This window comes from Pocillopora damicornis, chromosome 4, assembly GCF_964200805.1.
Source record: "Pocillopora damicornis chromosome 4, jaPocDami1.2, whole genome shotgun sequence".
Lineage (NCBI taxonomy): Eukaryota > Metazoa > Cnidaria > Anthozoa > Scleractinia > Pocilloporidae > Pocillopora > Pocillopora damicornis.
In genome coordinates this window covers 4,476,116-4,503,401 of record NC_142673.1, presented here as the reverse complement: position 1 = coordinate 4,503,401, position 27,286 = coordinate 4,476,116, and the positions used below count along the sequence as shown (strand labels likewise).

Sequence of the window (27,286 nt, the reverse complement as noted above, 5' to 3'; positions counted from 1 at the left end):
TTGTAAAGCACTCAGGAGGTGGCTTGAGTAAGAAGAGGGGAGAAACACTCCACTACGTCTCATGTTTCTACTTACACTTCTCTCGTGCTTTAGCCGCTCCCTGCGTGCTTTACAACAGAAGAGAGCACAGTCAAGGCTTCTCTATTTGTCAACCGTAAGGATGAAAAGAGAGAAAGGAAAGAAAGTAGAAGTAACCTGGCTTTGCATAGTAAGGTAGTAAGACACAGTTCTCAGTCTTTACGCTGATGTCATCAATCGCCACATTTACTGGGTCATCAGCAAAGCCCCCTCCCTCGAACATAATCTGTCACAAAACAAGAACAAATAGAAAGGGACAGAATATGATGTTATCGACCACTAAACACAATGTTTCAAGGCTGTCACATGCATAGATATAAGCAAGTAGAAAGAGACTTCACTCAAATGAAAAAGAAGCTTCACTTACCTGAACAGCCACAGAGCTTGGCAAAACCACCTGAGCCACTGACCATCCTTGTCCGTGGTATCCAAGCAGCTGCCAAACTAACACCTCCCTTTTTTCTATTTTTTCCCAAAGCAGAACTTTCAAATACGAGTTTGATTTGGTTGGAATGAGATATTTAAACCGTAAGCATACGCCCACCATCTCATTGGTTGGTTTCCATGACAACAAAGGAGTCCTAAGCCGTACCCTGGAAGATCTCCCAATGTAGGCAAAATGACCTAGGACACATAATATTTAGACAATGATAATACATTTATATAGAAGAGGACCAGGCTACTTTAAGTCGATCATTTCTTTAAGCATGGAGATTGACTAGGACAGTTTAAAAAAAGATTATGACGCAGAGAACTCTACAATTTTACATTTTCTATACAACAGTTAGGCAGGCAGAAACATCCCATTTCTTACCTTGGGAGAACTTCCACTTCTCCTTGCTTCCAAGGTTAGTCCAGCCTGCACAATTTCCAGACTCGAAATGGCATACTTTTAATACTGCAACAGCTGTGAGAGTTCAAATCATCGTTTAAGCAATCGTCATAATCGTTTGCTAAATTGCGTTTTCTTGTAGGGATGTTAACCCAAAAGGGAGACAAGAATTGGAGGAGAAATACAAGAAACATATGGTTTTCATGAAAGTAATTTTGCCTCGTACATGCAAGACTTTTTTTGCAGTTCCCGGTTTTTGAAAGGAAATCTCAATAATATTCTAAGTTATCCCCATTGTAACTTCACGGCCCAGCAAGCTGATTAACAACCCATTCATTTGGTTGATTGATCGCTTAGATTTGCTCAAATTTAATCTTGTTCGAAAAAAGAAAGTCAATGCATAATCGTTGTGCACCGAACTTCCGCAGTTTGAATTCAGTTCGTATTTATTGTGAAGTCTTCTGAATCTTATACAAACTGATCCGTATATTTAATGCTTAATTGATATAAGAGAGAAGAAGAAAAATAAATCTTCAAACTCGTTAAACGACTTACCTTTAAGATAAATATTTCCCAGCACTTTCTCTTCAAGAATTTGCCCTGAATGGTCCAGAAATGAATAGCTGATCTGATGGGAAATTTGAGTCTCACATTATGAACATTTTGAACAATTGTTTCAAGGTTGCGGTTCTCTTAGGTATATGTTAGAGAAAAGTTAAAAGTGAATAACTCAAAGAGAAGAAGAAACTGGATTGTAAGGTTATCAAGTGTTCGTTTTAGTTCGTGGTGCATTAGTTTTATAAAAGCAAGAGGAAGTTGTCCGTAATCGTATCATATAATATCTCTCAGGAAACTCTAAAATGAACTAACCTTCACTGTATAATTTCCCGGCTCTCTGTATGTGTCAAAGAAAGTCTCGAATGATGTATTTAAACAAGACATGTTTACCGCTGGGTTTATTGTTACATTTTGTCTCAGGGTTGAGAGGTTCAGTTGCAGTGGACAATCAGGGCAATATATGCCCTGACAACAGAAGCGGTAGGTACCTGTTAAAAAATTGACATTTGGTTAAAAAAAAAGATTGACATTTGACGATTTAAGCCTTCGATTGATATTTCACACCAATTCCCTGTCGAATGAAACGTGAAAGCTTGACGTGTTATTTATGCATTGTTAAACTCATGAAAGAACCAACCTGACATGTGTATATTTGACCCAACGATAGCTGCTACCGATGTTTCAAGATCGTTGAGTCTCACCACCAATTTTCGTGTCCCTGTTTAAGATCCAAGAATTTAAGCTGTTCCTTGAATAATCCTGGCTAGCGTTGATCCACTATTTTTTAAAATTTAACCCACGGTTTGGATTCAGTAAGTACTCTAAGTTAAAGAAATGAAGTTCATGAAATCACTCATCTCCGGAAAAAGAGTAAGGCGCATACGCCGACTACAGCAAGTCCTCTTGTATCTCGACTTTCTTTCCCTGCTGTTAACCGTTCACTTGCAAACGAGCTTTTTTAGTTTCTAGCTTTTTCCTAGTTGTCTGCGTTATCCTTCTCCTATTTTTTTTTGCATAAGTTATCTTTTGAAAAAGGTGACTACGTTCCGTGGCCACTTCGATAAGAAAAGAGACGAAACAAACAAAAACTCAACAATAATACAAAAATTAAAAAAGTGAAAACAAAATAGATAATTGAAAACAAAATAAGATACAAAACACAATTTAAAGCAAAACAAACAAAACAAAACCAAAATACAAACAAAACAAAACCAAAATACAAACAAAACAAAACCAAAATACAAACAAAACAAAACCAAACTGAAATACCTGGTTTTGTCCAAAATAGTCTTTTCCTAAGAATCGGCCTTTCAAAATCTCCATTCGGCCTACGCATGCCCACTGATATATGATCGTTTCCGGTTAAATCTCTTCCATACATCTCCATACGATAAATACGACATTTTTCAAGGATGATAGGCTGCGATGACTGCTCTTCGTACCTTCAAACGACAGGTCACCAAAATTTAAGCATAACTCTCTTAAATTTCAGGAGAATTGGCCTTTTTATCCTTTGAATAAATTGCTTACCTGTCCCACTGAAGATATCTAGTGACTTTGTTAACAGATATGATTGGACTTCGGTTCTGTGCACTCTCGTCTGATTCGGTGTTATCTTTCACAAATCCATATTCTATGACATTATACTTCCACAACTCGCATGAATCGTCGCACGCAGCGTAAAAGACGTAGCTACCGCTCTGAGGAACCTAAAAATGGTGAGTAGGTGATTAAAGTTTGTCTTAGAAAATAAAAACAGACTGAGTGAGACTAACGAATAATGAATAATTTTTCATTTTCTCAAAAAAAAAAAAAAAAAAAACAAGAAAAGTTTAAATGAACAGAAAGAACTCCGCTTTAAATAGGGATATTTCACGTTTACCTGCATATAAGCTGTCAATCTTTGCGCGTATCTGTCTTCCAAATCGATAGGAGCATCAAAATCTGGCAAAACTATTCGGCTTCCTGGCGGACCTTGAATGAATGGGTGTTCGCGCAGGATTGATTTACTCCTGGCACCGTCATTCTTCATTCCATACCATGTCTCACGAAGCACTCCCATTGCCTCTGTAAGCGACTCTATTGTCGATAGACACATTGCAAAGAGTTTACTTCTACTTCGGGTAAGAGGGGAGGGGGGAGTGGGGCATATAAGACCGCGCAAGGGTATAGAACTAAAAAAAAAATGAGATTTCCTTCCTTTGCTCATAAGATTTCCTGAATGATGGGTTAAGAGTTTGTCGAAGCTGTGGTTTATGCAATCTGAAAATGAGCATGAATTTCTCGGCCCAAACGCATCGAATCTATAATTGTAGCAGAGAAAATGGTTTCTCAAATGCTTCGAATACGCGGCCTTAGTTATATGACCCCATGGAAGGCTCCAAGTACTTTAAAGCTCCAAGAGGGAACTTTTATATTGAAAGGAAACTACCGGAAACTTACCAATAGTTTGTACGATAACTTGGCACAGGACTAGAGTGACATTATTGCCCTTCAACGTTATCTTCAGGTAATTTCCTAGCGCTGGTGGTGAGCAGTAAAATTTAAATTGTTGGTTTACTCCATCATATTCCATCGATTTGGAGCAGGTTGAGTCTGTGCCCTGTGGACTGTTTAATACTCTGACGTTGATAATTCCGCTATCCCGTGGGCAACAATCAACTTTATCAATTATTACCACAGAGATTACGTACAAATGTTTATCAAGGTTAACTTGCCACCAAGGGTTCGACTCCTAAATACATGAAAAAATGAGAAAAAGTGTTATGTTAGAACTTCACAGAAAGCAAGCAAGCAACATACCAAACAGCAAGACACTGAAATAAGCATCACAATTACTTGACCCAATCGTTATATACACAATGAATGTCTGGCCTATAATTATGTGAAAGGAAATCCAGAGCATTTACAGTGGATTCTTCCCTTTTTTATGACAATTTCTTACCCTTCCCGAACGAAAGCAGGTGGTGTAAGATTTATCAATGGCTAGAGAGGACTCATACGGCAGCAAAACACTGGAACAAGTGGTTTGACTCCGGTTTGATAAAGAAGCTTCTGTAGGACAAGGAAAAATTAAAGAGCATCGACACTACAGTTTGGAAGATGTTTTAATCATATTTAGCTTAGGCGGAGTAAAAAACTTTGTAAATAGAAATAATTAATGTATCAAGCCACGAATAATAATTTAATTGACTACCATTACGGTGGAAAACATGTTTGAAATACCTTGACACTTTTGGAAAGCTTGAAATTGGTAGAAGAGGGGAAAAGGAGGGGAACATTTGTAGCGAGGAAAAAAGAATGCATCGAAAGAGGAGACCAAAACAAAAAAAAGGTACAACTTACTCTGAGAAATAATAAAACAGTAACTATTTAAATTTAATTGTAACTATTCAAATAGGAGAGGAAAATGGTTTAAAAAACCGTTCTCTATTGATAAAATGTGTTACAAGGAAAGCTTACAGCTTATAGTTTAAAGCCTTTCAAAGCTGGGAGTCTGCACGAGACAGAAATAAAGTAATGTGACGTAAAAGTAAAGCAAACAGCATCCATTTGAATAGAAGTCAAACATGGTTGAACATTATCTTGACATGATAAAAAGGCATTCTCCATCTTAAACATTTCTTAGATCTCAAGCGTTCAGCTTTAGGTCTAAAACCTTTGAAGACCCTAATGTTATTGTCTGAAAAAGAAATATAAATATGCCAAATAAAAGTGTTAAAAATGGATTTTCCTTTTATTTTCCCTTTGTGGTTTTGACAATTTGTTTCTTTCGTGTTTCTCAGAAGGTTTTAGACTCAAGGCCACGAGCTTACTTTTTAAGAATTGCTTTACAAGAGAACGCCCCTCTCTTGCATATAACCGCTGAGCTTATTACAATTTACCCGATCGTTTCTGGCACAAAGGGTATCTGTGTGACTTGCAAGCACCATTCTTCATTCTGGATAAACCAGCCGAAAGATAAGCACAGCCTAGATTGTCATCGTCCCTCGTTGGATGTCCTGACACCCACAACGATTCGTTCAGAGAAGTGCCATCAAACCACGTCCAGTCATCATGTCGGCCCCTCATACCAATGAAATATTTAGTAACACCAGGTCGGTAGGATCGAATTCCCTCTAACACAACAGAAAAAGCACGTCTTAACCCTTCCCCTGAAATCTTTGCCAGGGTACCTCCTTTAAAATTGCAAATATTCAGGGCTTGCTTCCAGTTTACTTTGCTGTAGGTATCTAAGGAAAAGCAACCTCCACGAAATGGAAAAAATATGGGACTGCACCAAGAAGTAGACGCTACGAGAAAAAAAAAATTGTCTGAATAATTTTGTTTCTTTGCTTTGCCTCTTTTGTTAATTTAAATATGAATGGCAACCTAGAGTTGATAAACTAAGAATGAAGTCATTGTACTGTTATCATTTAATAACATCTTAACCCTCATACAAAAAGATGAAGAGATCCCAGCGAAGATGTAAGCGTCAAAGAGGGAACCAGTCATTAAGTAATACAAGTCTTGACATAAAAGGTCAAACTACCTGATTATGTCTTAACTAAGGAATTAAATGAAAATAAGTAAATAAATTCGGTCACAAACCTTGAAAGGCGTAGACACGATTCGCCCAAGTTCCTCCTTTTCCGTCACCTTCGCATCGATCGCTCTTACCATATTTATCAAAAGTCTTCTCTGCTGTTGCACTGCCATAACACTCCCCACCATACTGAACTGAAAACATGCGGAAGCCCCTTTTGCGAGCAACTACCGCGCATTTTTCGATAGAGTTCTTGCGTATTCTGTGGTATCCTGTCAATAGCGGATCTTTCTGTTCGAGTGATGCAATTGCACGCGAGCGGCGATCTTCGTAGCATCCAATATCAATATAATCTATTTAAATTTTAAGAAATTCAATTATTATGCAAAACCATCAAAAGTGAGGCATTTCTTAACGTGCACTCTATGGCAAACATGAGCCACAACTGACTAGTAATCGATCACAGGGCAAAAATCGAGCTGCATAATCGAGAAACATAAAAACAAAACAAAAGAAAAATAACAATCTCTGATCAGGCTGGGTCGTACTTTTGAAATAAATTTTATGAGCCATAAATTCCGTAATTATTTCAGGACATTTATTTCCTAAAACTAATAACTCCCGTCTATTACGGCTCACAAATTTTAAGCCACTTAAAGTGTGCGTTCCAGCCTTTAAATTGTACATTACGAAAGCAAACTCATGGAATTTTTCGGCTACTCATTGTCTACAATTCAATGTAAAATATAGTATCATTACAACAATTAACAAACCTCGAATGATGTAAACATTGTTTGCCCATGATCCTCCCTTTCCATTTGTATTGCATCGATTACTCTCACCATATGCATTGAAAGTTTTTTCTGCCGTTGCGCTGGTCATGCACTGCCCACCATATTGAACAGCAAACATGGTGAATCCTTTTCTTCGAGCTGCAAGGGCGCACTTTTCAATCGCTCTCGTACGCACGTCGTAGTTCTCGACAGCGATAGGGTCTCTTCCTTCAAGTGTTGGAATTGCTCGATGAGGCTTGTCTGCGTAGCATCCGACACTTGCATATTCCATTGAAGGTGTAGATACTTCCATACGTTCAAAGAAAAAATGGAAGTATCAAAACAAAACTTACGGTTGAATCTTATAAAAGTTAACGGCTAAAGAGTTATAAGGTGAAGTCTAGCAATGTTGTGAGCGAGATGCGTTATCGGCATCTCATTTGTTTCTATGGAGTATCTTACGAAGCTACGCTTTTCGATTTTAACAGAGTTTTGTACAGCTCTGTGGACATTACGACTGACAAGTAAATTAAACCCACTTACCAGTTTTATTACATCGTACTTTCACTTTCATGATTTGATCCACAGATAATGCTTGATCATAAAACTGCAAGCAAGAAATCCTGCCACGGTATTGCATTTTTCGATTTTTGGAGGCCCCAACAATAACATTCCCATGAGTCGCTAACTCCATTTTAGCTGAAATAAATTCCCGCATGACGATGCTCTCGTTGACCCAAATAGTTGCCATGCCGCTGAAGTAGTCATACGTAGCACCGATGAAATTCCAAGAGTTTGCTTTTAGAACGCCCTTCTTATGCAGGAGATAACTCTTAGAGCTGTCCCGTTCCTTAAAAAGTACTTCAACTCCGAGCGTTGAGTGGAAGACCGTCACCGAGCAACCGTGATCTATTATTAAACCAGTGCTAGAATTACTAAGATGCACCCAAGCGAATACACTTATAGAAAACCTCGTATCGATTTCTCCGCGATTTTTTAATTCTGCATAGCTATTGCCAGTTCCTAAAAGCAAGGAGCCATTTGGATTTCCGAAAGGGCCCGGTGCAAAGGTGATGTCATTGAACACAGCCATACTGGTTCCATTAGGGCTCAAGTTCACAGTTTTGTTAATGCCACCCACGAAGAAGAGAGCCACAGGGAGAGGAACATCTTGAACCAGAAGTAAAAACATAAATTATTCGGACACATTCTAAATAATGCGATAAACGAAGTAATGTGTTTGAGCAATTAAACACATCTGGAACAAGATCAACCACAGAGTAACCACTTGAGTTTATAAATTGAATCTGTCGTGGGACAATGTCTGAACAAAGCTTACACCAGTCAACATAACAACTTCATTTAAAAACAGAACCGATTCCATTAAAAGCTTTAAAGAAAAGCGAAAAGGCAACTTAGTGGGTTTATGCTGAAGGGTTAATTTGTAAGGCCATTTTTGTCTCCGAAAATATCTCCAATTCAGATGCCATTAAAATATATATATTGATTAGAAGATGTTATCATATATTGTTAAAAAAGTTACCTAGTGGCTCTTCACAAATATATCTCCCAGTACCGGTGCAAGGCTCGTCATTTAAGCCCCATCCATCCCCACGCCAAGTTGAATCCCAACTAACAAAACTCAGAAGAGATCCACACTTGCCATCGCCACTCGGTTCGGTAGGCTTCCACAAACCTTTGTGTGCGTTTGACAGCTTTTCACCGTCTACCCAAGTCCAGCGTAACTTGCTCTTTAGCCCAAGAAAAAGATCGAAGTCTTCGAATTTTAGGTGTTTCCTCTGATTGGCAAGGGCTTCCAGTACATCAATACTTTTGGCAGTGGCCATTTCGCTATTTTGTTTGTGGCACAAAGATCGCGCCAAGCGCCATTCCCGAGCTGATTCAAAATAAAACATGAAACAAGATTTTCCTACTCCGTACCAACCGGGCTGACATCCAGAAGTCAAACGATTATCTGCAAATCGAACAAAACCTTTTTAAAGCTTGATAAAACCCTAGCAAATGTAATATAACTTTATCTATCTTACCAGCCACCGGTGCTTTTTGTTAAAACGATGGTAACATCAATGGGTCGAAACTGTTTTCCAATCAGATTACAAGGCTTTAACGCGAGCAAATCCAAAATGTAATTTTTTTCCTTAATTGACAGATAAATTAGCAATACGGAATTAGGTTAGCAAGTTTTAATTTGAGATGTCAACCGTTATCACTCACCATTAATTTCGTGCAATTTTATTGGCCATGTTACGTCACGTGGTGTAAAATCACCGGACAGTTATCGCGCAATAACCGCCGTTTGCGTTGACTTCCGATTATTTACGTCGAAAAGAAAAAACAATTCAGCTCAAAAGTTTCTTCTTTTCATCTGTACTACTCTAAACAGGAGAAGAGCAGTTACGTTTTGTAGAGTCTAGTGATAGTGATATTAGAAACCTGGTCGCAAATACGCATCGACAATCCGCTCAACACTGACCTTTTTACTAATGTCTTTTGTACAATTTCAGGAGGGTTATAAATTAGATTGACCTCTTTCTGCATTGCTGATATGGCAACCGTGGCTGTGAGATATTCCTCAAACTTTTCTTTCCAGGCTTCGCTCCTCGGCCAAATATTCATTTAGTTATCGGACGTTTTTCGGAACTGCCCCTAATATCGATTCTTATCCCACAAATTATTTTAAGTTTCATAAAAAACAAACTTAAGGAACAACTTGGGATCTCACGCTGATGAACTGAAATAGGTTTATGCTTAAGCTTAATGTATTACCTAGGCAAGCCTCTTTTGAGTCCCCACCGCACAAGGTTTAAAAAAATTTATCTCTCCTTAAAAGCATTCACAAAGAATAACGCGCGGCTAGTTTTCCTACCTGGTTCAGTTACATTGAAAGCACAAAGAGAGAATTTCATTTTTCCTTTGCAACAATGCAGGGCACTGTGGTCGTCCAGGCTGATCATTGGTCCCATGTTATCCCTGTTGATAAAATAAATCTTGCTGCAATTTGGAGACGGTCTGTTGTCATCAAGGACAACCACATCCAAGGGATAGTTATCATAGTCAGACAAATCTAGTTTTTCCCTAACAAAACTGTGTCTCTTGGATGCTTCAGAGTAGATAAAATACGAGGTTTCTGTTGGAAGTCCTTCAGGATGTTTGAGAGTAAAACGGAATTCTTCGGCGTAGAGACTGTGTTCAGGAGGTCGAGAGGATATTTTATAATCTTTACCCATATACGAGGAAACGTAATACGTGATTTCATCTTAAATGAAAGATAAAAGCAAAACAGATGATTAGATAGGTAGCATCATTATCCTCGCAGAGGTTCGTAGTTCAACCATTCATACTTATCTGACATTGGCAGAGTAATCACCTTGAGCCTCTTTAATTTTGATGGGCGTTATTATTATTCCTTATGAATGGTCAAATATCCTTTAAAGTTCGTATCAAGAACCATGACAATAAAGTCACCATTTTTGAAATAGGTTAACAGCCTGATGAAAATCATAATGTGATAAAGGTTTGTCATCAAAGATACTCTTTCTATAGATTGTAACAGGAGATCCCGATGCGAGTAGGGGTATCCTAGAAACGTCAGTTGATCCACCTTTTTGTTGAAAAACTCTAGTTATAACTCAGCTTATGTAACACACCATCAGATAATGACACGTAAATGTATATTTTCAGGGAAAAAAATCACACATAAAGGAGGAAACCGAGCGTAACAAACACCAGCGTAAATGACTTCAAAACTATTTCTCTTTTTGTACCTGTTTGCCAGCAAGGTCCTTTCTGAAAGGTGAAGTCGTCCAAAGCTGCATCCCCTGAATCACCACCTCCTCTGATGCCGTCAATGATTATCTTTAAGAGCAAGGGATAAAATAGAGACTGACGTTACGATACGTTGCAAATAAAAAAAAGGCACTACCATTTTCACTGCCAGATGACACATAAGTTGCCTTTTTTTGAGAATCAGTTTTGAACATGAGCTTCTGGGTTGTAGTGTGCTCAGCCTCTCTTATTCCCTTAGGCCACCTGAATATTACATCACAGCTGCTTCTTTATTCAAATAATATGTGAAATTGGGTTCATGAACCTGCCACTTTGTTATGGTTGGCCTAACGCGATATCGGAAAGGACAACAGAACAGAGAGCTTGAATCAAATGTCGAGACATTCGTGTTACCTGATACGTTAAGTTGTAGTTAATACTTAATTGCCCTTGTAGCCAACGGTCTCCTTGATCCTTCGACCGCAACCATATTGGTTGTAACTTCTCTGCAGCCTGGATTCTTATGTACATAACAACACAACCCATGTTTGAACCAAACATATGGTAGAAGAAGGTCATACACTGTGGCCCCCGCATCCATGGACTTGTCAACCTCGCGGTGTCTCCAGGCTTGCGAGGACTTGAGGCATCAATATATATGTACAAGCCAGTGCCTTAATAAATGGAAAGTGAACAGTCGAGCCTGTGTTAAGCAGCACCTAATTAAGTGGTCACCCTTTGTCAAGTGGTCAGTTGTACTATCATGATAAAATCATTTTGCAAAATGAGTCGGAACATCAAAATCGAAGCGAGGAAGGCAAATGGTGTGCCTGGACAATTCTTAAGAGCTAATGTCAGCATGCATCAGACAAACAGAGGCAAGTCACCCAAAATTTGCTTTCACCCCTACTTTTATATTTTTTAGCCCAATATGTTCTAATAATTGTGGTGTAGTTTTTTGGGAAAAATTTATTTTCAGTTTCGAGAAATGACATTTTTCGTTCGACCGCTCAAATATGCAAATTTTCACCGTGAATATTACCCGAGTTGTGTGACCTCATGTAGCGAACATAATTGACCTACGGTATTTCTCTCAACATAATCCTTTGTTTATCTTCTAAAATTAACCCCCTGTCATTATTTAAGCTGGCAAAGAAATATTTATTTTTTGGCGAATATTTTTGTCAGGCATACTTTTCTTATGTCTAAAAGTAGCATAAAAACAAAGACAGTTAGCAATGACCGATATAACAGAATCTACTGAGCTTCAAGCTTTTAAAAGACAAAAGGATGGTTATAAAGTTAATGTAAAAATTTCCTTATGTATTTGTGTTGTTCTACCTTGAGAAGAACTCAAAGTCCGGCAAAATTTACTCGCTAGCGACTATGAAATATACATGGTGTGCCTACTTGTCGCCACCGTTAACTGACATAAATCCCTACAATTTATAACATAGCACTCTTACCTTGTTTATTTATGATTTTATTAGGTGTTTCGATGACCACGTTAATTATGCTCTACCAAATTCTAATCAGATTTGAGTTCCAGTTTATATATCTTCTCTATTTTATTATATTAGTTGCATGACAAGCGTGACACAGAAATTCAAAGATGAATCAATCTCAGAAATACTAAGAGATAGATTGTTTTCCTCTTTGTATGACATCTAGAAAAACCTTTCAGGAATTACTGCATTCAGAAAACTAAAATTTCCAGATCCATCGATGATTCCTTTGCCGGCTGAAGTCAAAGTATGGTTACAATAGTCAATTTGATTGACAAGCTACAAACTGATTTAGTTAACTGATCTTTTTTATAAGCGTCTCATCTTACATGCAACCATGGAGATTTGTTGTTCGGTTAAATCGTTCGCTGGTGGAACTTGTGGGTTTAGTTATCGAGAAGACCGAAGTTGTATATCTCAAGTGGTTCCCTTGCGTGATTATTGAAAAAGACATTTCAAGTCACTTGCGGAGTTGCAAGTTTTCAGATCCAGAAAATGAAGTTGATCTTAATTGTCGCGTGCCGGCATCTTCTAAACGCCAAAAGATATCGATGATTTTACAAATTTCCCTTCTCATTGATCAAATCTCGGTGTTGAGTGGAGTCGTGGTTCCAATAGTAGATGTAGGGTAGGGTTAAGTCGATTCCAAAAGCCGATAGGGGAATCGGCAAGCGTGTATCACAGATAGTACTCAAGATGTCTGGAAAATTCGTACAATCTGGCTTCGGTAAGCGGGCTACTTTCGAATAAGGTTTACTCTGGTATCATGTGGCAACCGGTATGAACTCGTACTCGAACAAAACTCATTCGGATATCATGTAAAAGGCTTCTAAAAGTTTTTACTGCCAGAGCATCACGCTTTGTTCGCCTGTCTGTATACTATATATTTCAATAGCGTTGAAGCAACAACCCGCTTTTAACTGCTTCGCTGCCGCTGAAACAACGATTATTGACCAAAAAAGCACATATTCTAATATTTTCAGTTCAGCAGAAACTAAAATATTTATACATGGTAAATATTCATTTGTGTTGGTAACAATTATTGCGTGACTAGCTTGTGATATAAATAAGGGAGCGGAAGACAAAAAGCAAAACCTGGGTTCCTGTCAAAAAGTAATACCCAGGCGTAATATAATAATCGAAACGGCTAATGAAATCATAAATAAACAAGATAAGAGTGCTATGTTAGATTTTTTTGCAAATTGTAGTGATTTATGCCAGTTAACGGTGGTGACAAGTAGGCACACCGTATATATTTCATAGTCGCTACCGAGTAAATTTTGTCGGACTTTGAGTTCGTCTTCTGTCATATCGGCCATTGTTAAAACTGTCTTTGTGTTAATGCTACTTTTCGACATAGGAAAAGTATGTCGGACAAAAATATTCCCCCCCCAAAAAAGAGTATTTCTTTGCCACCTTCAATAATTACTACAAAAACTACACCACACTTCTTAGAACATTGAGCCACAAATTATAAAAATAGAAATGAAAACGGATTTTGGGCGACTTGCCACAATATTTCAAATTTGTTCGATGGATGCTGACATCCTCGCTCAAATAACTTTCCCCCTTTTTTTAATCTGATATTTCCTCACTTGATTCCTCTTTTGTCAACCTAAACCATCTTCTTTCATAATTTAAAAAGGTTACGATTAAAAACTACACTTTTAATCAGTTTCTCTTAGAGAAGAGCTTATGATAGAAGGGAGAAGTCAATTTGATGAAAATTATGACACGATCTATCCATTATGTATTTTCTCCAAAAAGTCATCCCTATCTAATTTTTTGGTGAAAAAAAGCGAAAAACTTAATCTATACCACGCTGGTTTCGCAAAACAAAATAAAAGTAATCGATAAGTAAAGATAACTTAATTCTTCAACTGACCAAAAGGAATGTTATTAAATCGATCGTACCTGAAGTATGATCACCACTAGGTCCTGTCTGATACTTGGGTGCTCTGTCTCCCCGAGGAGTCCACTTGAAAATGAAATTTAAATCATTGTTCCAAAGGCAAAAGTTCTCGTCAAAGTTACAGTTTCCTGCAGCATAAAGATATAAACAATTTTGTGAGCGTTGTCTGGAAGAAAAAAAAGCACTTGCGGTTTAGCGAGAAAAATATGCTGAAATATACCTAGAAAAGGAACGGTCTGATTACAAGTAGGAAGAAGGCCTTAAAACAGTGATCTACATTTGGTACATCGCATAGATATCAGAAGCTACAATTACGTTGGTTCAGATGTTCAGGCAGTAATGATCGTATATGACAGATACGAGTGAAAAACCTTGTTGATTGCTTTCAAGTTCACTCTCATCATCACACAGTCCATCAGTCAATATAAAGCTATCCAAAGCTATACGGCTTGTGTAATTCTTGCCAGGAGTTGCTTTCAGCACAATCTGTAACACAAGACATTATTTCAGTCGAAACAAACATATAAGGAGGGTTCAATTTAGTTTAGCACTAAATTTATCATGGGTGAAATTTTTTGCCCATGACTGGAGGTCTGGCCGATTCATTTATTCCTATGACGAACAATTCTGAGGATGTTTCTTGTAAGCCATGGGTACAAATGGGTACTAATTAAGTTCTGAGTGAAGCCTGCCATATACATGGAATGTTTTTTACCTGCAATGAACTGGCAAAAGGAGTAATTATTGATTACTTCGCGTGTGCCATAACAAATTAAAAATGATGCAGGAAAAGAATACTTCTGTAGTTGTGTAGGACTAAATCTATCTTTCTGACAATTTCATCTCCCTTTTTTATTTTCTACCTGAAATTCGCCGGTGTAGCCGATACCAATGCCACCTTGCATCCACTTATTTCCCTGATCTCCAATTTTCTGCCATATCAAGTAATCCCCTCGCTGGCTCCGGACTTGAAGCAAGATATCAAGTCTTCCAATATTCCGCCCAGACATATGATATGAGAAGCGGAAACACTTTGGTCCCAGCATAAGAGGACTCAATAGATGGGTGGACTGATTTTCTTTGTTAGGTTGAGAAGTGTAAATGAAGTTTCCTTTGTGTGAAATTGTAAAATAATGTCAAGAAAGTGTTATAATATCGCTCAATTAAAAAAGATGCTCACTTGCACTTTTCAAAATTATCTCGAGGACAAACTGAATGGGAGGGAATTTGTTAACTCGATAACTCCACTCAACTCCAAAATCTCTTTGAATTCGATGGAAAACAGCTCGTTCCGATAAGCTCTTCTTACCAGCAAAATCTCCATTCTGTCCAGTGTTGTTTCCCGCTCTTTTCCAGCTGACCTGATCCGATGACAGCCACAAGCTACGCCACCCACAAAAGCTTTCATTAAAGGTGCAGTTTACTAGAGTTACAAAATCAAAGCATAGTTTAAACAGTCCTGAATGAACTTAAGACTTTTTTTTAACTTGTTTATTCTATGCGATAGACTCTCATGCTGTTAATTTGTGCCCACATAAGCCCATTACAGAGTGACATATGCGGTAGACATATGTTGTATTGCCTCCCAGCTGGTTAAATCAGTTAATCATTGCAGATTGTGATGGATTACTGCGTTCTTTGCACAAAGGAGGCAAAATAGAACCTGTAGTACTTATAACTGTTTTCGACACTCAGGTTAGGTAAATGTCAGACATTATTAATGCGATATCTTTGGCCTTTACCTTCAAACATTTCCTCAGCCGTAGTTTTACCATCGGAAACGCAACTCAGGTTTTTATTGAAGCTGACGTCATCAACGGCAATGTTTGAGGCATTCGATACACCTACTACTCCTTCAATTATAACCTGAGATAGATGAGCAAATGCAAATAATCAAAATGTAATTCGTCTTCTGTACTATAATAAAAACAGCTATATTTCTCTAGAGGAAATTTTCTGTCTCCATACATTCCTTGTTATAATGACGCTAATCACTGATTGAATGCCTAGTTTTGCCACGCTACTCGATAGTTTCATTAAAGTGGGAAGATTACTGTGGAAAGAGGAGGTCTCAAGTTTATCGAAAATTTTGAAAGACGAGAATGGCGATTAGTTTTATCTCGAGGAAAAAAAAGTGTTTTGTACCAGAACTTGAATCACTATATTTAAGAAAATACTTTCTACAGTTCGAAAATGCACTTGCCAGCCAAGTAAGGTGACACAGAGAAGTTATCTTAGGGAACCCACCACAAAAAAAGGGAGCTACAAACACAAACAATCAAGAACAAACAAAAAAACAAACGCAAAACAACTGATAAAGAAAATAAGTTTTTACCTGATAAGTTCCTCGGTAGTTTAAAGTCACACAGCCTTTGATCCAGTCGCTTGATAACTGGCTTCCATGGCGACTCCATACCCTATATTCGCTGCCGTTAATTTTGATATACACAGACAGAGTCTCGATAGTACTGCTGTACATGAAGTACAAAAACTCCATTCTCTGGGGACCTGTCTTCCTGGGACTGTTCAGCCTGGCTTTTTCACTGTACATACGTGGAGATGACGTTTCGATGTAGAGATATGCTTCTTTATCTTTGGAAAACAATGGTACATTCCATCGGCAATTAAATACTAATATTCTAATTCAAAGGGGATTTCGATTGAGTTTTTCAATATCATTACTCAAACATCACTTTAACTTTGATAGTAGTTTTCTTAAGATCAAGTATTCTTTTGATCACAGACTTAGGAGAAATGACTTGCGTTCCGATGCTCTCGACCGATCATGAGCGCATATATCTGTATATCAAATCGCACTATTAATCGAAATTATAATGAAGTTCGGGTATAACGCGCGCTATCATTGGTTGAAAGAGCGTGCTCTATGAAAGTATAGAGCATAGAGCTGAGCTAAAGCTGTCACACCATCTGCCAATTGTACTATGTTCGACCTTTTCCGGAACTTCTTTTTAGCTTTTTTCTGATAATTGAAAGTGAAATTTCGGAACTGAAGCGAGCCGGCAAGTAGCAACAGAAGAACCAAATAAAGGTTTGTAAACATACCAGGCGCCGTAATTTACGTTATTAAAATGTGAGCAGATACGAAAATCCTCAAAGGAAAAACAAAATATACATTCCGAGTTTTAAAGATTGATTCACGCTCAGTTAGATTACAAGCTTACGTACGGAAATCAAAATCAAACACAGCTAACATTCATATAGTATATAAAGTTGAGCGTTCAAAAACAAAACAGAACAAAACAGAAACGATGAAAAATATAACCAAACTGGCATAACTGTTAAAATTCATACTAATCATGACGGCATCTGAGCGAATACGATCATGCTGAAGTTCATCGCTCATCATGGCGATCTCCGGTCATCATAGTAAACCAAGCCTCAGAAACTACATCGGCCGCCCTTCGGGTGAGAAATAAGAGCTTGCTCTGATATCCTTTCCGATACGTTGAGTGGAAAGTCACATCAGTCATTGCAGCCTAGTTTTGCGGCGCTGTCATCCCGAGCGATCTTCATGCTCCGGTGAATTCGGCTGTCGTTCATTCAAAAACTACTCGCCTTGAACAGTTTGTTTTCTACCTTATCATGTGAAAAAACTCACGTGTTTTTATGAGCCATAATTTGGCTGAAGTTCACTGAACATTTCATTTCAAGGTTCTTTATTATAGACTTAAAAACTTCAGGCAAAAGTGTTAAATTCGACTTGCCGAACTATTTTAGTTTGTAAACCATCGTAGAATGTGAACTTTGATGGTTTGGCACTTTTGACAGCTTTAGTCTTGTACAGCCAATCAGATTATTTGAACCATTCTAACAGGGATTCTGATTGGCTTATTGTAGCGTGCTTTATGAGAGTAATGAGCATGCTGACGACACTGTTGTTCGCTTTGAAAATAAAGTTTGTTTTGAAAATTGAAAGTAATGCTTGGGTAATTTAACGGATTCTTTATTATAAAACAAATAGAGAAGCCTTGATTGTGCTCTGTTCTGTTATAAAGCACTTAGGAAGCGGCTAGAGCACTCAAGAAGTGGGAAGAAACACTGGACTACGTCTCGTGTTTCTCCCTACGCTTCTTTCGTGCTCTAGCCGCTTCCTGCATGCTTTATAACAGAACAGAGCACAGTCAAGGCTTCTCTATTTGTTAAATGGAGAATATGTATATATTCTTCATGCGATCACAGTAGATGAAATATACCTGTTCGATTGTTGGGAGAACTTCCTTGGAAAAGAGACCAATCAAAGTGGTCGGTGTACATTTCGTTATACCAGCTACAAAATGTATACTCGTCGAAGGTACAGTTTCCTGGAATAAAAATAGAGACTCCGGATTTAGAAACTAATTCTGGATTTTACATGTCCAAAAGAAACGACACCTACACAGCACATCCCAATCAGTCACTTTTGGACAACTTGCCTTTTTAATTTCCTCTTAGATTTGTAAATTTCGGTATGTCTTTTTTACATAATAGCTTGTTGCCCCGAAAGCTGGCTGAGAAAGAGGGGGGTCGAATGAACTTCTAGAAACTGAAGACAGAAGTTTTTACCTAAGACTGAAAATTTATGTACAGTGAAAGGTTAATTCAGGTTAATCGAGTGTTAGAGTCTCCGTCGCTCGGTGGCTTTGAGTTAAGAGATGTTTGATGGGATGGCCAGGTGTTTAAAGTTCAAATTGAAAAAGAAGACAGCTGCACAAGGTAACTAATCTCAAAATGACTTGCTGTAAATTTGTGAAAAGAGGACAAATTTCAAATGTTCAATAATTCTGGCAGATATGTGCTAATTTTGAAATTGTTCCTATCTTGTTTTTTAAATATCGCAGCATTTATCTTGTTGGAGATCTCCGAAAATACCTAAAATCAATTCTACAAGTCTATCAGGTCAAAATGACATATGAGAAAATACAACCTAAGAAAATTAAGTCTTTTTTTCTATATTGCATCTTTGAGGTAGAAAAGCTTAGAAACGATCGATATTCTAGATAGAAATAAATAGCTTCCCCTTTGTCTCTTTAAGCTGACAGCAAATGATTCCAAGTTCAAACTATCCTGAAAATACATAAACTTGCTTGTTCAAAAAAACGGTGGGGATTTTTTTTCATGCTAATTTTGAGAAGTATACAATCGGTCAAAGTTCATGTCAATTTTTTTTTTTTTTAATGTCCGTGCGAAAGTTCGAACATCAGATACACTGACTTAAAAAGAGAAATAGAGAAAAACCGACATAGATACATAAGAATTATTAGCAAGCAAGAATCATTGTGGGTCATCTTACCTCTGAGGTATTGAGAAGCGCAGCCTTTCATGACAAGAAAGATAATTGCAAGCCGAAGAAACCCAACGAGAAGAAAACGCTTCGACCTGGAAAAAAACTCCATACCTGGGCAGTTGATGCACTCGCTGAAAGAGAAACAGAGGGAACTTTATGTTCTCTGAAGTCTGGATCCCACGAAGCAATCTAACCAGTTGTATGACTGTAATGAACAATATAATTTCTTATAACCGGAGCGCCTGGGAAGCCGACAGTTTCGATAAATGATAAAATGATAAAATGTCAGAGTCTTAAGCAAAATTAACCCCAATGTCTTTTTTTCTTTTTTTCTTTTTAATTAAATGTGGGTGGGTAATCATGCAATTTGGAGTCACAAAGCAGCCAATTAAAAAAAAAGAAAAAAAAGTCAGAAGGTGTCAGCAGGGGAAATGATTGGCCTTCATGCACTAAAAGTTAAGTTGGAAGACAAAGAGCACTTGAAGACGCATCAAAAGACACATCAGAGTGGGAAAATTAAAAAAAAATCAAACCAGATTGGTTGATTTGAATGTCAGCAGCTGCTCTTTCAAGTGACAAACGAGTCAACTATTGGTCATTTGCGCATTTGCATGTGAAAAGTATCGATTGCTTTTGGCACAAGTGAGAATCTTACGAAACATTTGCGAGCATCTATTTGAGTCTCAGAAAGCATCGATTGATAACAATTTGATATTTAAATGTTTTTTTTCAATAGAAATATGATATACATTCCAGAAATAAAATCAAGCGTTCCACCGTGACTTAATTCTTCCACTCAAAATGTCTTCGCTTCTCGTTCTTTGGAACTAGTGAGGGTCATTTGAGCAATTTTTCCCCGAAATTTCTGAATTCACAAGCAAAACGCAGTTTAAAGTATTTGCACTTTCGTACAATTGTCTAAGAGAACATAGGAAAGGAGCTCACTTGCACATCTCGCATCTCAATTATCGGCGCTATAGGCGAAGCCTTTTCCGGAAACAGAAACCGGACTCCAGGCTCGTCATCTTTTAATCGATTTGTATTTCATCCGTCTTGTGTTACCTCCTACCTTCCAACGTGATTCCATGTTTTTTCTGTGTTCTTCTATGTGTCGGTGCTAACGTAGTTTCATAAAATTTAAAAAAGCTCCTTAGAATATTGTTACGGAGCTCTTCAGTAAGCGGTATACATACAGTCGAACCTCTAATATCTGGACCTCGATCATCCGGATTTCTCGATTATCCGGACTTTTTCTGTGGTCCCAATTTTGTCATGAATGTTTATTAGCAATGGTCAAGATCCGTAGGCATATTATTTTTCAAAATTAAAGCGTTAAAAAGTGAAGTAAGGGCGAGTTTGTTTCGCTTTCAAGAAGCAAAAGCAGCGCTCGCACGCGTCGTAACTAATGAAGTCAATTGGATTGAGGTCTGATTGGTTAAGAGTTGCCCTGTTGCTAAGTAAAAATAAGCTCCCAACTCCCCACAGCTGTCCGATGAGCAAATTTTAGAGAGCGTTGTTGTACAGTCTTCTTTCCAAGATGAAAGTAGCGGTGATTAGGAAGATGAAGGCCAGGATCATAAAATTTTTTCGAACTCTGAAGCTATTGAATGTTTTAAAAAGTGTTTATTTTGAAAGGAAAGACAGAACAATGTTAACGCTATCCGGATTATACATCTTCGAAGAATGATAGAACTCTCAATCCGCACGCGATATTCTTCTTTGGGACAACCTGACTGACTTCGACATTTTAGGCCAATATAAAAACATTTTTCACTTGTAGAGGTATTCACAACGGGCAGTGAAGATGTAGATCATATTTTCCTCAAAACGATTTATAAATGTTTTGTTTCACGATTACATGTCCCTTTCTTAATTTAATCAGTTTTTGTTCCTCGTTAATGTTCATATTCTTGATTATCCGGACTATTTCGTCTAGTCCCAACGGGTTCGGATAGTCGAGGTTCGACCATAAAAAACCAAGTGACACGACCGACAGTAAGACTTCGAAAAGTTAACGATTGAGAAACTGGAAAGTTAACAGTTTTTGGCCAGTATAAAATAAATATAAACAGACACAAAAACAAAAACAAAAACAAAACAAAGCGATAAGCAAACCCACCGAAAAAAAATAGTAAAGGAAAACAAAAGTAATGGAGAACTCCGACATCAAGCAGTTGTTATCTTCTCGCAAAACGTAAAGCGATATTTTCTGTTTGAAAGTAGCAAATTGGTAAAGCAATATTGTAGTTCCCTCGCATAATGCCTTTCAAAATAAAAAAGGGTCAAATTTTTACGATTTTTCCTCAGTCTAATACAATTTCAACAAAACATATCATTGGCTTTTTCGTCGAGTCAAACGTTTTGCGCCTCTTTCTTCCCCTTGCGCTAAAAGACGGTGAGTTGCAGGAATTATGGGCTTATTCAACCGTGGTTTGAGACAGTATATGCCCATTTCGCGTATTGTAGTTTGTGTTTCATCAGGCTTCATCTAGAAATAAGGCTCTTTCGAAATTTAGAAAATCTTTTTGCGACTGATTAGGAACTGAAATCCTAAAATTCATATTTGGAAAAAACCCAAAGGGAAAAATTAAAAACCAAAGCGAAAATCTTAAATGTTCCATGTAATACAGGTTTTTATATTACAAAAAGGCTAAGTTTTAGCGCCGTAAGAACGTTCTCGCTTCTTCACGAAACGGCAAAGTTTTCATGAAAAAAGCAAATTGTGAACAAAAACAACCTAAAATTATCTTTTTAGCTTAATTAACCATGAAGCTCGCTGGCATAGATTGTAAGACGACACAAACTCGTTTTCACAACCTATAAACCTAGATGTGGATCACGTTTTTAGTACTTACCTGGAACAAGTTCCGCTGATTAGAGATCAATAGCTCTTTCAAGGAATACGTGCAGCTCTTATTCTAGATCGTTCGCTGAAAAGCCATTTTTTTAAGTTGAGCATAATTAAGTCACGACTGGCTTATAAATAACGCATTAGTTCCGTGCATTAAGGAGAGGCATTTTTCTGAAATATTTTTCCGCAATGTCCTTAGTGAGGCCAATTCACGACAAAAGTAAGGAACAACAAATTCCGAATCGTTCGGAAAGACGAGACAAATAATACTATACCCTATTAAATGAATCAAATAGTCTTTAAATAGGTCCACTTGTGAAACAAATCATCTCCTGCAAACATAAATCACTATGCTTTGAAGTCGCCTTTGGGAGCACGATCGTATTCTATTCGATGCAATCTCGACCAATATAACCTATTCGGAGATGCTGACTTTTTTGCCACTATTTTTATCAAGTAAACCAAGTATTTTTTATAAACTCTTGCAAAGCCATATTTACCTTAGAGGGAGTTTTTTTTCCTACTCAATCCTCCTCTATATTTGATGCTGGAATTCAGTGCATGAATGGTCGTTTTAGTAACCAGAACTTTGTTAGGCAAGCGTAAGTGTAGCGGAAAAGCACTCACCTGCCTTTGTAAATGGTATTGGACTGGGTGCGAATGTTTTATATTTCTTTAATTTTTTTGTGAATAATATGTATGTATGTATGTATGTATGTATATATATATATATGTATGTATATATACTAAATAAAACAAAAAAGTAAAAGTGAATAATCAACACGCTCACACTTTCTGGGGTTACTCCGATGATGAACTTTTCTGATAGCATAATCTTTAAGAGGTGTAATTTCGGGTTAACAATATCGAAAAGTCAGATAATTGTTTGCATGAGGTATTACTAACAACTTGAACGTAATTAGGGACTTTTTATTATCGGCAACTCATTTGTGAGTATTGTTAAGCAGAAGTGGTTCATTGCTTAACTGTATTGGTTTTACTGTATTTAATTACACTATAAAAATATGATCGACCTACCAGAACTTTTCCTGCCTCTTAAATATAGTATCTTTGCTGCACGCTGTATACACTATTATAAAGAATTTATCACACGGGCTGCTGGCAATATCATCTAGGTAACCGTGTTTACCAACAAGATGTAAGCGATTTTACTTATACTTAACTAATTTCAGTGAGGTCAGAGTAATTATTGTTATTGTATTTAATGACAGGAAAGAACCCTTTCAAGAGACCTTTCCGCTTATCGGGTTCATAATATAGGCACTCATCAAAGTCGGTTCTTTTTGAAATTGTTTTACAATCGTATCCGATTGAGATATTTCACGGACATCAAGAAAAAGGACAGTTCGCATGGGGGATGCGAATTCTATTTTTGTGCCTTTTTGCAAGTCAGCAAAAGACACATCAATCACTCTGGAATTTTTTTTTTTTTAATGTGAAAAATGGTTTATTTCCTTGACACAAATTTGTGCCCGAATAGCTGTTATGAAATAAAAAATCGCATTGGAGTTATGATGGGTTTCATAAACTGTAATAAAACAAGACACCAGTACAACTTGTTCAGTTAAGCTTAAGGGCATAAAGTCTCTTTCCGCAGAAGGTGTCTTAATTGTTCTGTGTTGATTTAAAGGAATAAAGTCTCTTTCTGCAAAAGGTTTCTGAACAGTTCCGTCTATGATAATGTTTTGTCTTTGCGGCTTGGGTGGAAAAGATCGCGCGAATGCAGTAAACCACGAAACAAAAGGGGCTTTGAGAACGTACCTCAGCAAGCCCTCAAAGTCTTTGTTATATTTACAGCTATGGATCAATAAACAGTAAATTGGGCTTTGAGAACATGCCTGAGGAACCCGTAAAAACCTTTGTTTTAAAAATAGTTAGGGATCAATAAAAAATTAATTAAGCTTTAAGAACATGACAATAAAAGCTGTGTAAATGAATATTCCTTGTCATTTAAATATTGTTGAGGCAATCGATTATTTGTGCTTCATCCTAGTGCGTAGTTCTGCCAAATGCTCCTTTCCTCACACAAACAAGAGTTTTCTCGTGGTATCCAGCGAATATTAGCCCATGCTGTCGACCAATTAGAGCCCATTGTTACGGTGTAATCTAACCGACAGAAAAACACTACAATCTCACAAACTCAACTACTTTATTAAACTACGAGTAATGTTCTTAACAAGGAGCGACTCCTAAAAGCAGTATAATACTTATCGTCAATAAACGTAATCAAGCCCACCACGGTCTATATCTTAGCTCACCATGGACTCAATCTCGCTAACGTCAGTAACTCTCTCGGTATAGCCTCAAAACAGTCGTCGCTCCGACAAAAACAACCACTCTTACTACTACATAAGTGACTCTATATATATTCACAAAGTTTTCTGGAAAATTCCAGAAGCGTAAATAAGAACTATTTTAGTAGTATTACATAATAAGTGCGTGACTTGATGAAATGTTCTGAAAAGTTCTATGTTATGCAAGTCAGCATGACTCAGCAGCCTGGAGATAGCTAGAAGCTTATATTTACAACAATCACCCAGAACACCATGAATTTTGGAAGGTTATTGAGGTTTTACAGCTACATGTATCACAGTCACACCTCTTTGTGTACTTTATCCGACGAAATATCCCTCTCTTTGATGGATGGTCAAACAGATAATAAAAGGCATGTGGACAGACCTTGCTCATCATTTCAGTTAAAGCCATGGGTTGCGTAACAGGTCGTCTTTGTGTCAATTCAGCCCCAACACTGTCTTAAAAAGGTTTGTGTCCGAGGTTGAAATGTTTAAGTTACTTGTTGCGGTGGTGAAATACACATGAATTACAGAGATGCCACCAACGAAAATGAAGAAGAAACCTACAAAACGCTAAACCGACTTTTAGAGAAACCGTACCATGAATCAAACCATGCGTCCGCGCTAGGCGGCGTAGAAAAGTTGTATCGAACAGCCAAGAAGCATGGTATAACGCGTTCACAGGTTATCGCGTGGCTGCAACTTCAGTCCTGCTCGAGCACGATTTCGTCACAACAAAGTTTTTGTGAACGGATTAGATGATAAATGGCAGAAATTGCAAGCGGATTTGGTGGATCTTCAAAGTCTAAGCCATTGGAACCGCGGATACAAATACACACTTATTTGCATTGATATTTTATCCAAATCTGCTCAAGCGATTCCGTTGAAAACTAAGACAGGGTTAGAACTGGTCAAAGCTTTTATGAAGATCTTTTGAGGAGGTCGTCAGCTAGACGATAAGGGTACAGAATTAAAAGACGAGACCTTTCAGAGACCTTTCTAAAGCAGCATCACGTTCACCAATTTGTCACGTATAACGTGATCAAGGCTCAATTTGTCGAGAGATTCAATCGTACCCTAAAGCAAATGATGTGGCAGATGTTTACCTCAAGCAATTCCTAACACTACCTGAATAAACTAAGTGATCTCGTCAATAACAATTTCAACCAAACATTTCATCCCGCGCTCGATTAAAACGAAACCCTCACAAGTAACAGTCCAGAATGCACAGCAAGTGTGGCGTACCGTATATGGTGAGCGTCCTTCTCCAGTTGAGTATGAATTCAAAGTTGGTGACCAAGTTAAAATCAGTATGCACAAACACGTATCATACCTACCTAACTGAAGCGAAGAGACCTTTACAGTGGAGCAGAGAATACCAAGGGATCCACCTGTCTATAAATGCGACGGGTAACTGAATAAAGGCACCTTTTACGAGACCGAGTTAACAAAAAGTAGTTTGTCTAAGGATCATTTGTTTCGTGTGGAGAAATTTCCTCGTCGTCGAGGTAAAGGAGCACAAGCAGAAGGTCTGGTTCCCTGGCAAGGCTATCCGACCAAGCACGATAGTTGGGTTCCTGCCCGTCAATTGGTTTCTTTAAAATGATTAAGGACACCGACTATTTATTCCCTTCCAATTCCAAATCGCACTACTGCGTGGCATTACCCCCTCCTATTACCTAAAATTCCCACAAATACCTATACGGCTTACATCTCGTTAAATCCCCGCACAATGACCTGTTCCCATAATCTGTTTTGGCGCCATCTTGGATTTGTCTGAATGGCCGCCATTTTAAATAATTTCGTCTCAAGCTTCGTCACATATTGCTCTCAATATCGTCATTTTTTATAGTAAGCAGAGCAATGCTTATTATGATAAACATTGACAACAAGAAAAAGAGGTAAAGCATAAAAGTGTCACAATTAAAAAGATAGTTTTAGATTTACATGGTGTGATTGTTGATTCAAGGATGGTTATTCTCTTTGAATATGAATAGGCTCTTTATCTTGAGTTTAAAACCGGTAGAGGCGTGATCTAAAACATGGAACGATACGCTAAACACAAAGCACGACAATGCGCAGAATATTGCAGATACTTGAAGATGTGAGAGGCCCTGTCACTGACTAAGTACTCTCTAACTAAATAATCATTTTTATTATTATTATTATTATTATCACTATCGTTATCATTATCATCATTGATTTACTATTTTTATTTTCATTTTGACTTAAATTAAACATAGTCTATTTTTGTTAATTAATTGATTTATCGAAATTAATAAACCTAAAACATAACGAGGACCGATAATCCTCCTTGGAAGCTCCGGGTGTTTCACCCTGAATCAATACTTTCGAGCTTCATATACACTGAGAAGCTTTTGTATAAATTATTTTAAAGTGAACTCTTGACTTTCTATCCGTTTACCATCATAATAACCCACGCAGTAATGCAATGGTTACTTGATTCTACAGCACCCTACACATAATAAAAAGCACTAGTGCAGCAAATTTTTTTGATGTTATGCAAATCGTCGAAAAGCCTTTCTTGTTCCAGTAACCACAAGTTAAAAGTGGAAAAAAAACTGACGGAATACTCAGAGAAATCGATGATGTCACTAATACAATCATTTAAACCTCGGTACCAAATGCGATTGAATCGATGATTTCGATTTTTTTCTTTGGTTTCCTCATAGGTATGTATCCCAAACCCCCTCAGCGCACCAGGTTTCTTCCAATTCTTCGCGGACGTAACATGCTGTGGGCCTCTTCTCCTCTGTATCCTCGAAACACAGGTTCATAATCTCATGCAACTACAGAACATGAACAAAACAAAAGAAAGAAAGTCATGCTTTTAATCAGGCAGCTTC

At 37.6% G+C, this 27,286-nt stretch overlaps 2 protein-coding genes across 10 annotated transcripts in view; both read right to left on the bottom strand.

The window, feature by feature from the left end:
• Window positions 1-22,723, bottom strand: part of LOC113685643 (MAM and LDL-receptor class A domain-containing protein 1) — a 48,214-nt gene extending 25,491 nt beyond the window's left edge. For 2 of the 9 annotated variants that reach the window (XM_089205014.1, XM_089205013.1), the window contains exons 1-28: window positions 22,109-22,366; window positions 19,260-19,384; window positions 18,184-18,291; window positions 16,305-16,561; window positions 15,712-15,835; window positions 15,279-15,392; window positions 14,833-15,080; window positions 14,341-14,455; window positions 13,972-14,097; window positions 10,967-11,226; window positions 10,552-10,642; window positions 9,654-10,043; window positions 8,310-8,741; window positions 7,310-7,936; window positions 6,767-7,072; window positions 6,059-6,346; window positions 5,353-5,760; window positions 4,413-4,522; window positions 3,911-4,202; window positions 3,351-3,547; window positions 2,999-3,177; window positions 2,738-2,910; window positions 2,106-2,186; window positions 1,781-1,956; window positions 1,466-1,538; window positions 893-985; window positions 446-702; window positions 196-304 (exon numbers count right to left, since the gene is read on the bottom strand). In XM_089205014.1, the coding sequence (XP_089061140.1) occupies window positions 196-304; window positions 446-702; window positions 893-985; window positions 1,466-1,538; window positions 1,781-1,956; window positions 2,106-2,186; window positions 2,738-2,910; window positions 2,999-3,177; window positions 3,351-3,547; window positions 3,911-4,202; window positions 4,413-4,522; window positions 5,353-5,760; window positions 6,059-6,346; window positions 6,767-7,072; window positions 7,310-7,936; window positions 8,310-8,741; window positions 9,654-10,043; window positions 10,552-10,642; window positions 10,967-11,226; window positions 13,972-14,097; window positions 14,341-14,455; window positions 14,833-15,080; window positions 15,279-15,392; window positions 15,712-15,835; window positions 16,305-16,561; window positions 18,184-18,291; window positions 19,260-19,362 (5,737 nt within the window). In that variant the 5' untranslated portion in view covers window positions 19,363-19,384; window positions 22,109-22,366. The other 7 variants (XM_089205007.1, XM_089205010.1, XM_089205008.1 and 4 more) reach the window with 6 other exon arrangements.
• Window positions 22,724-24,054: 1,331 nt separating this feature from the next.
• Window positions 24,055-27,286, bottom strand: part of LOC113685629 (uncharacterized) — a 43,368-nt gene continuing 40,136 nt past the window's right edge. The window contains exon 65 of the mRNA XM_089205018.1: window positions 24,055-27,229. Within this exon, the coding sequence (XP_089061144.1) occupies window positions 27,107-27,229 (123 nt within the window). The 3' untranslated portion in view covers window positions 24,055-27,106. The remainder of the gene's footprint in view (window positions 27,230-27,286) is intronic.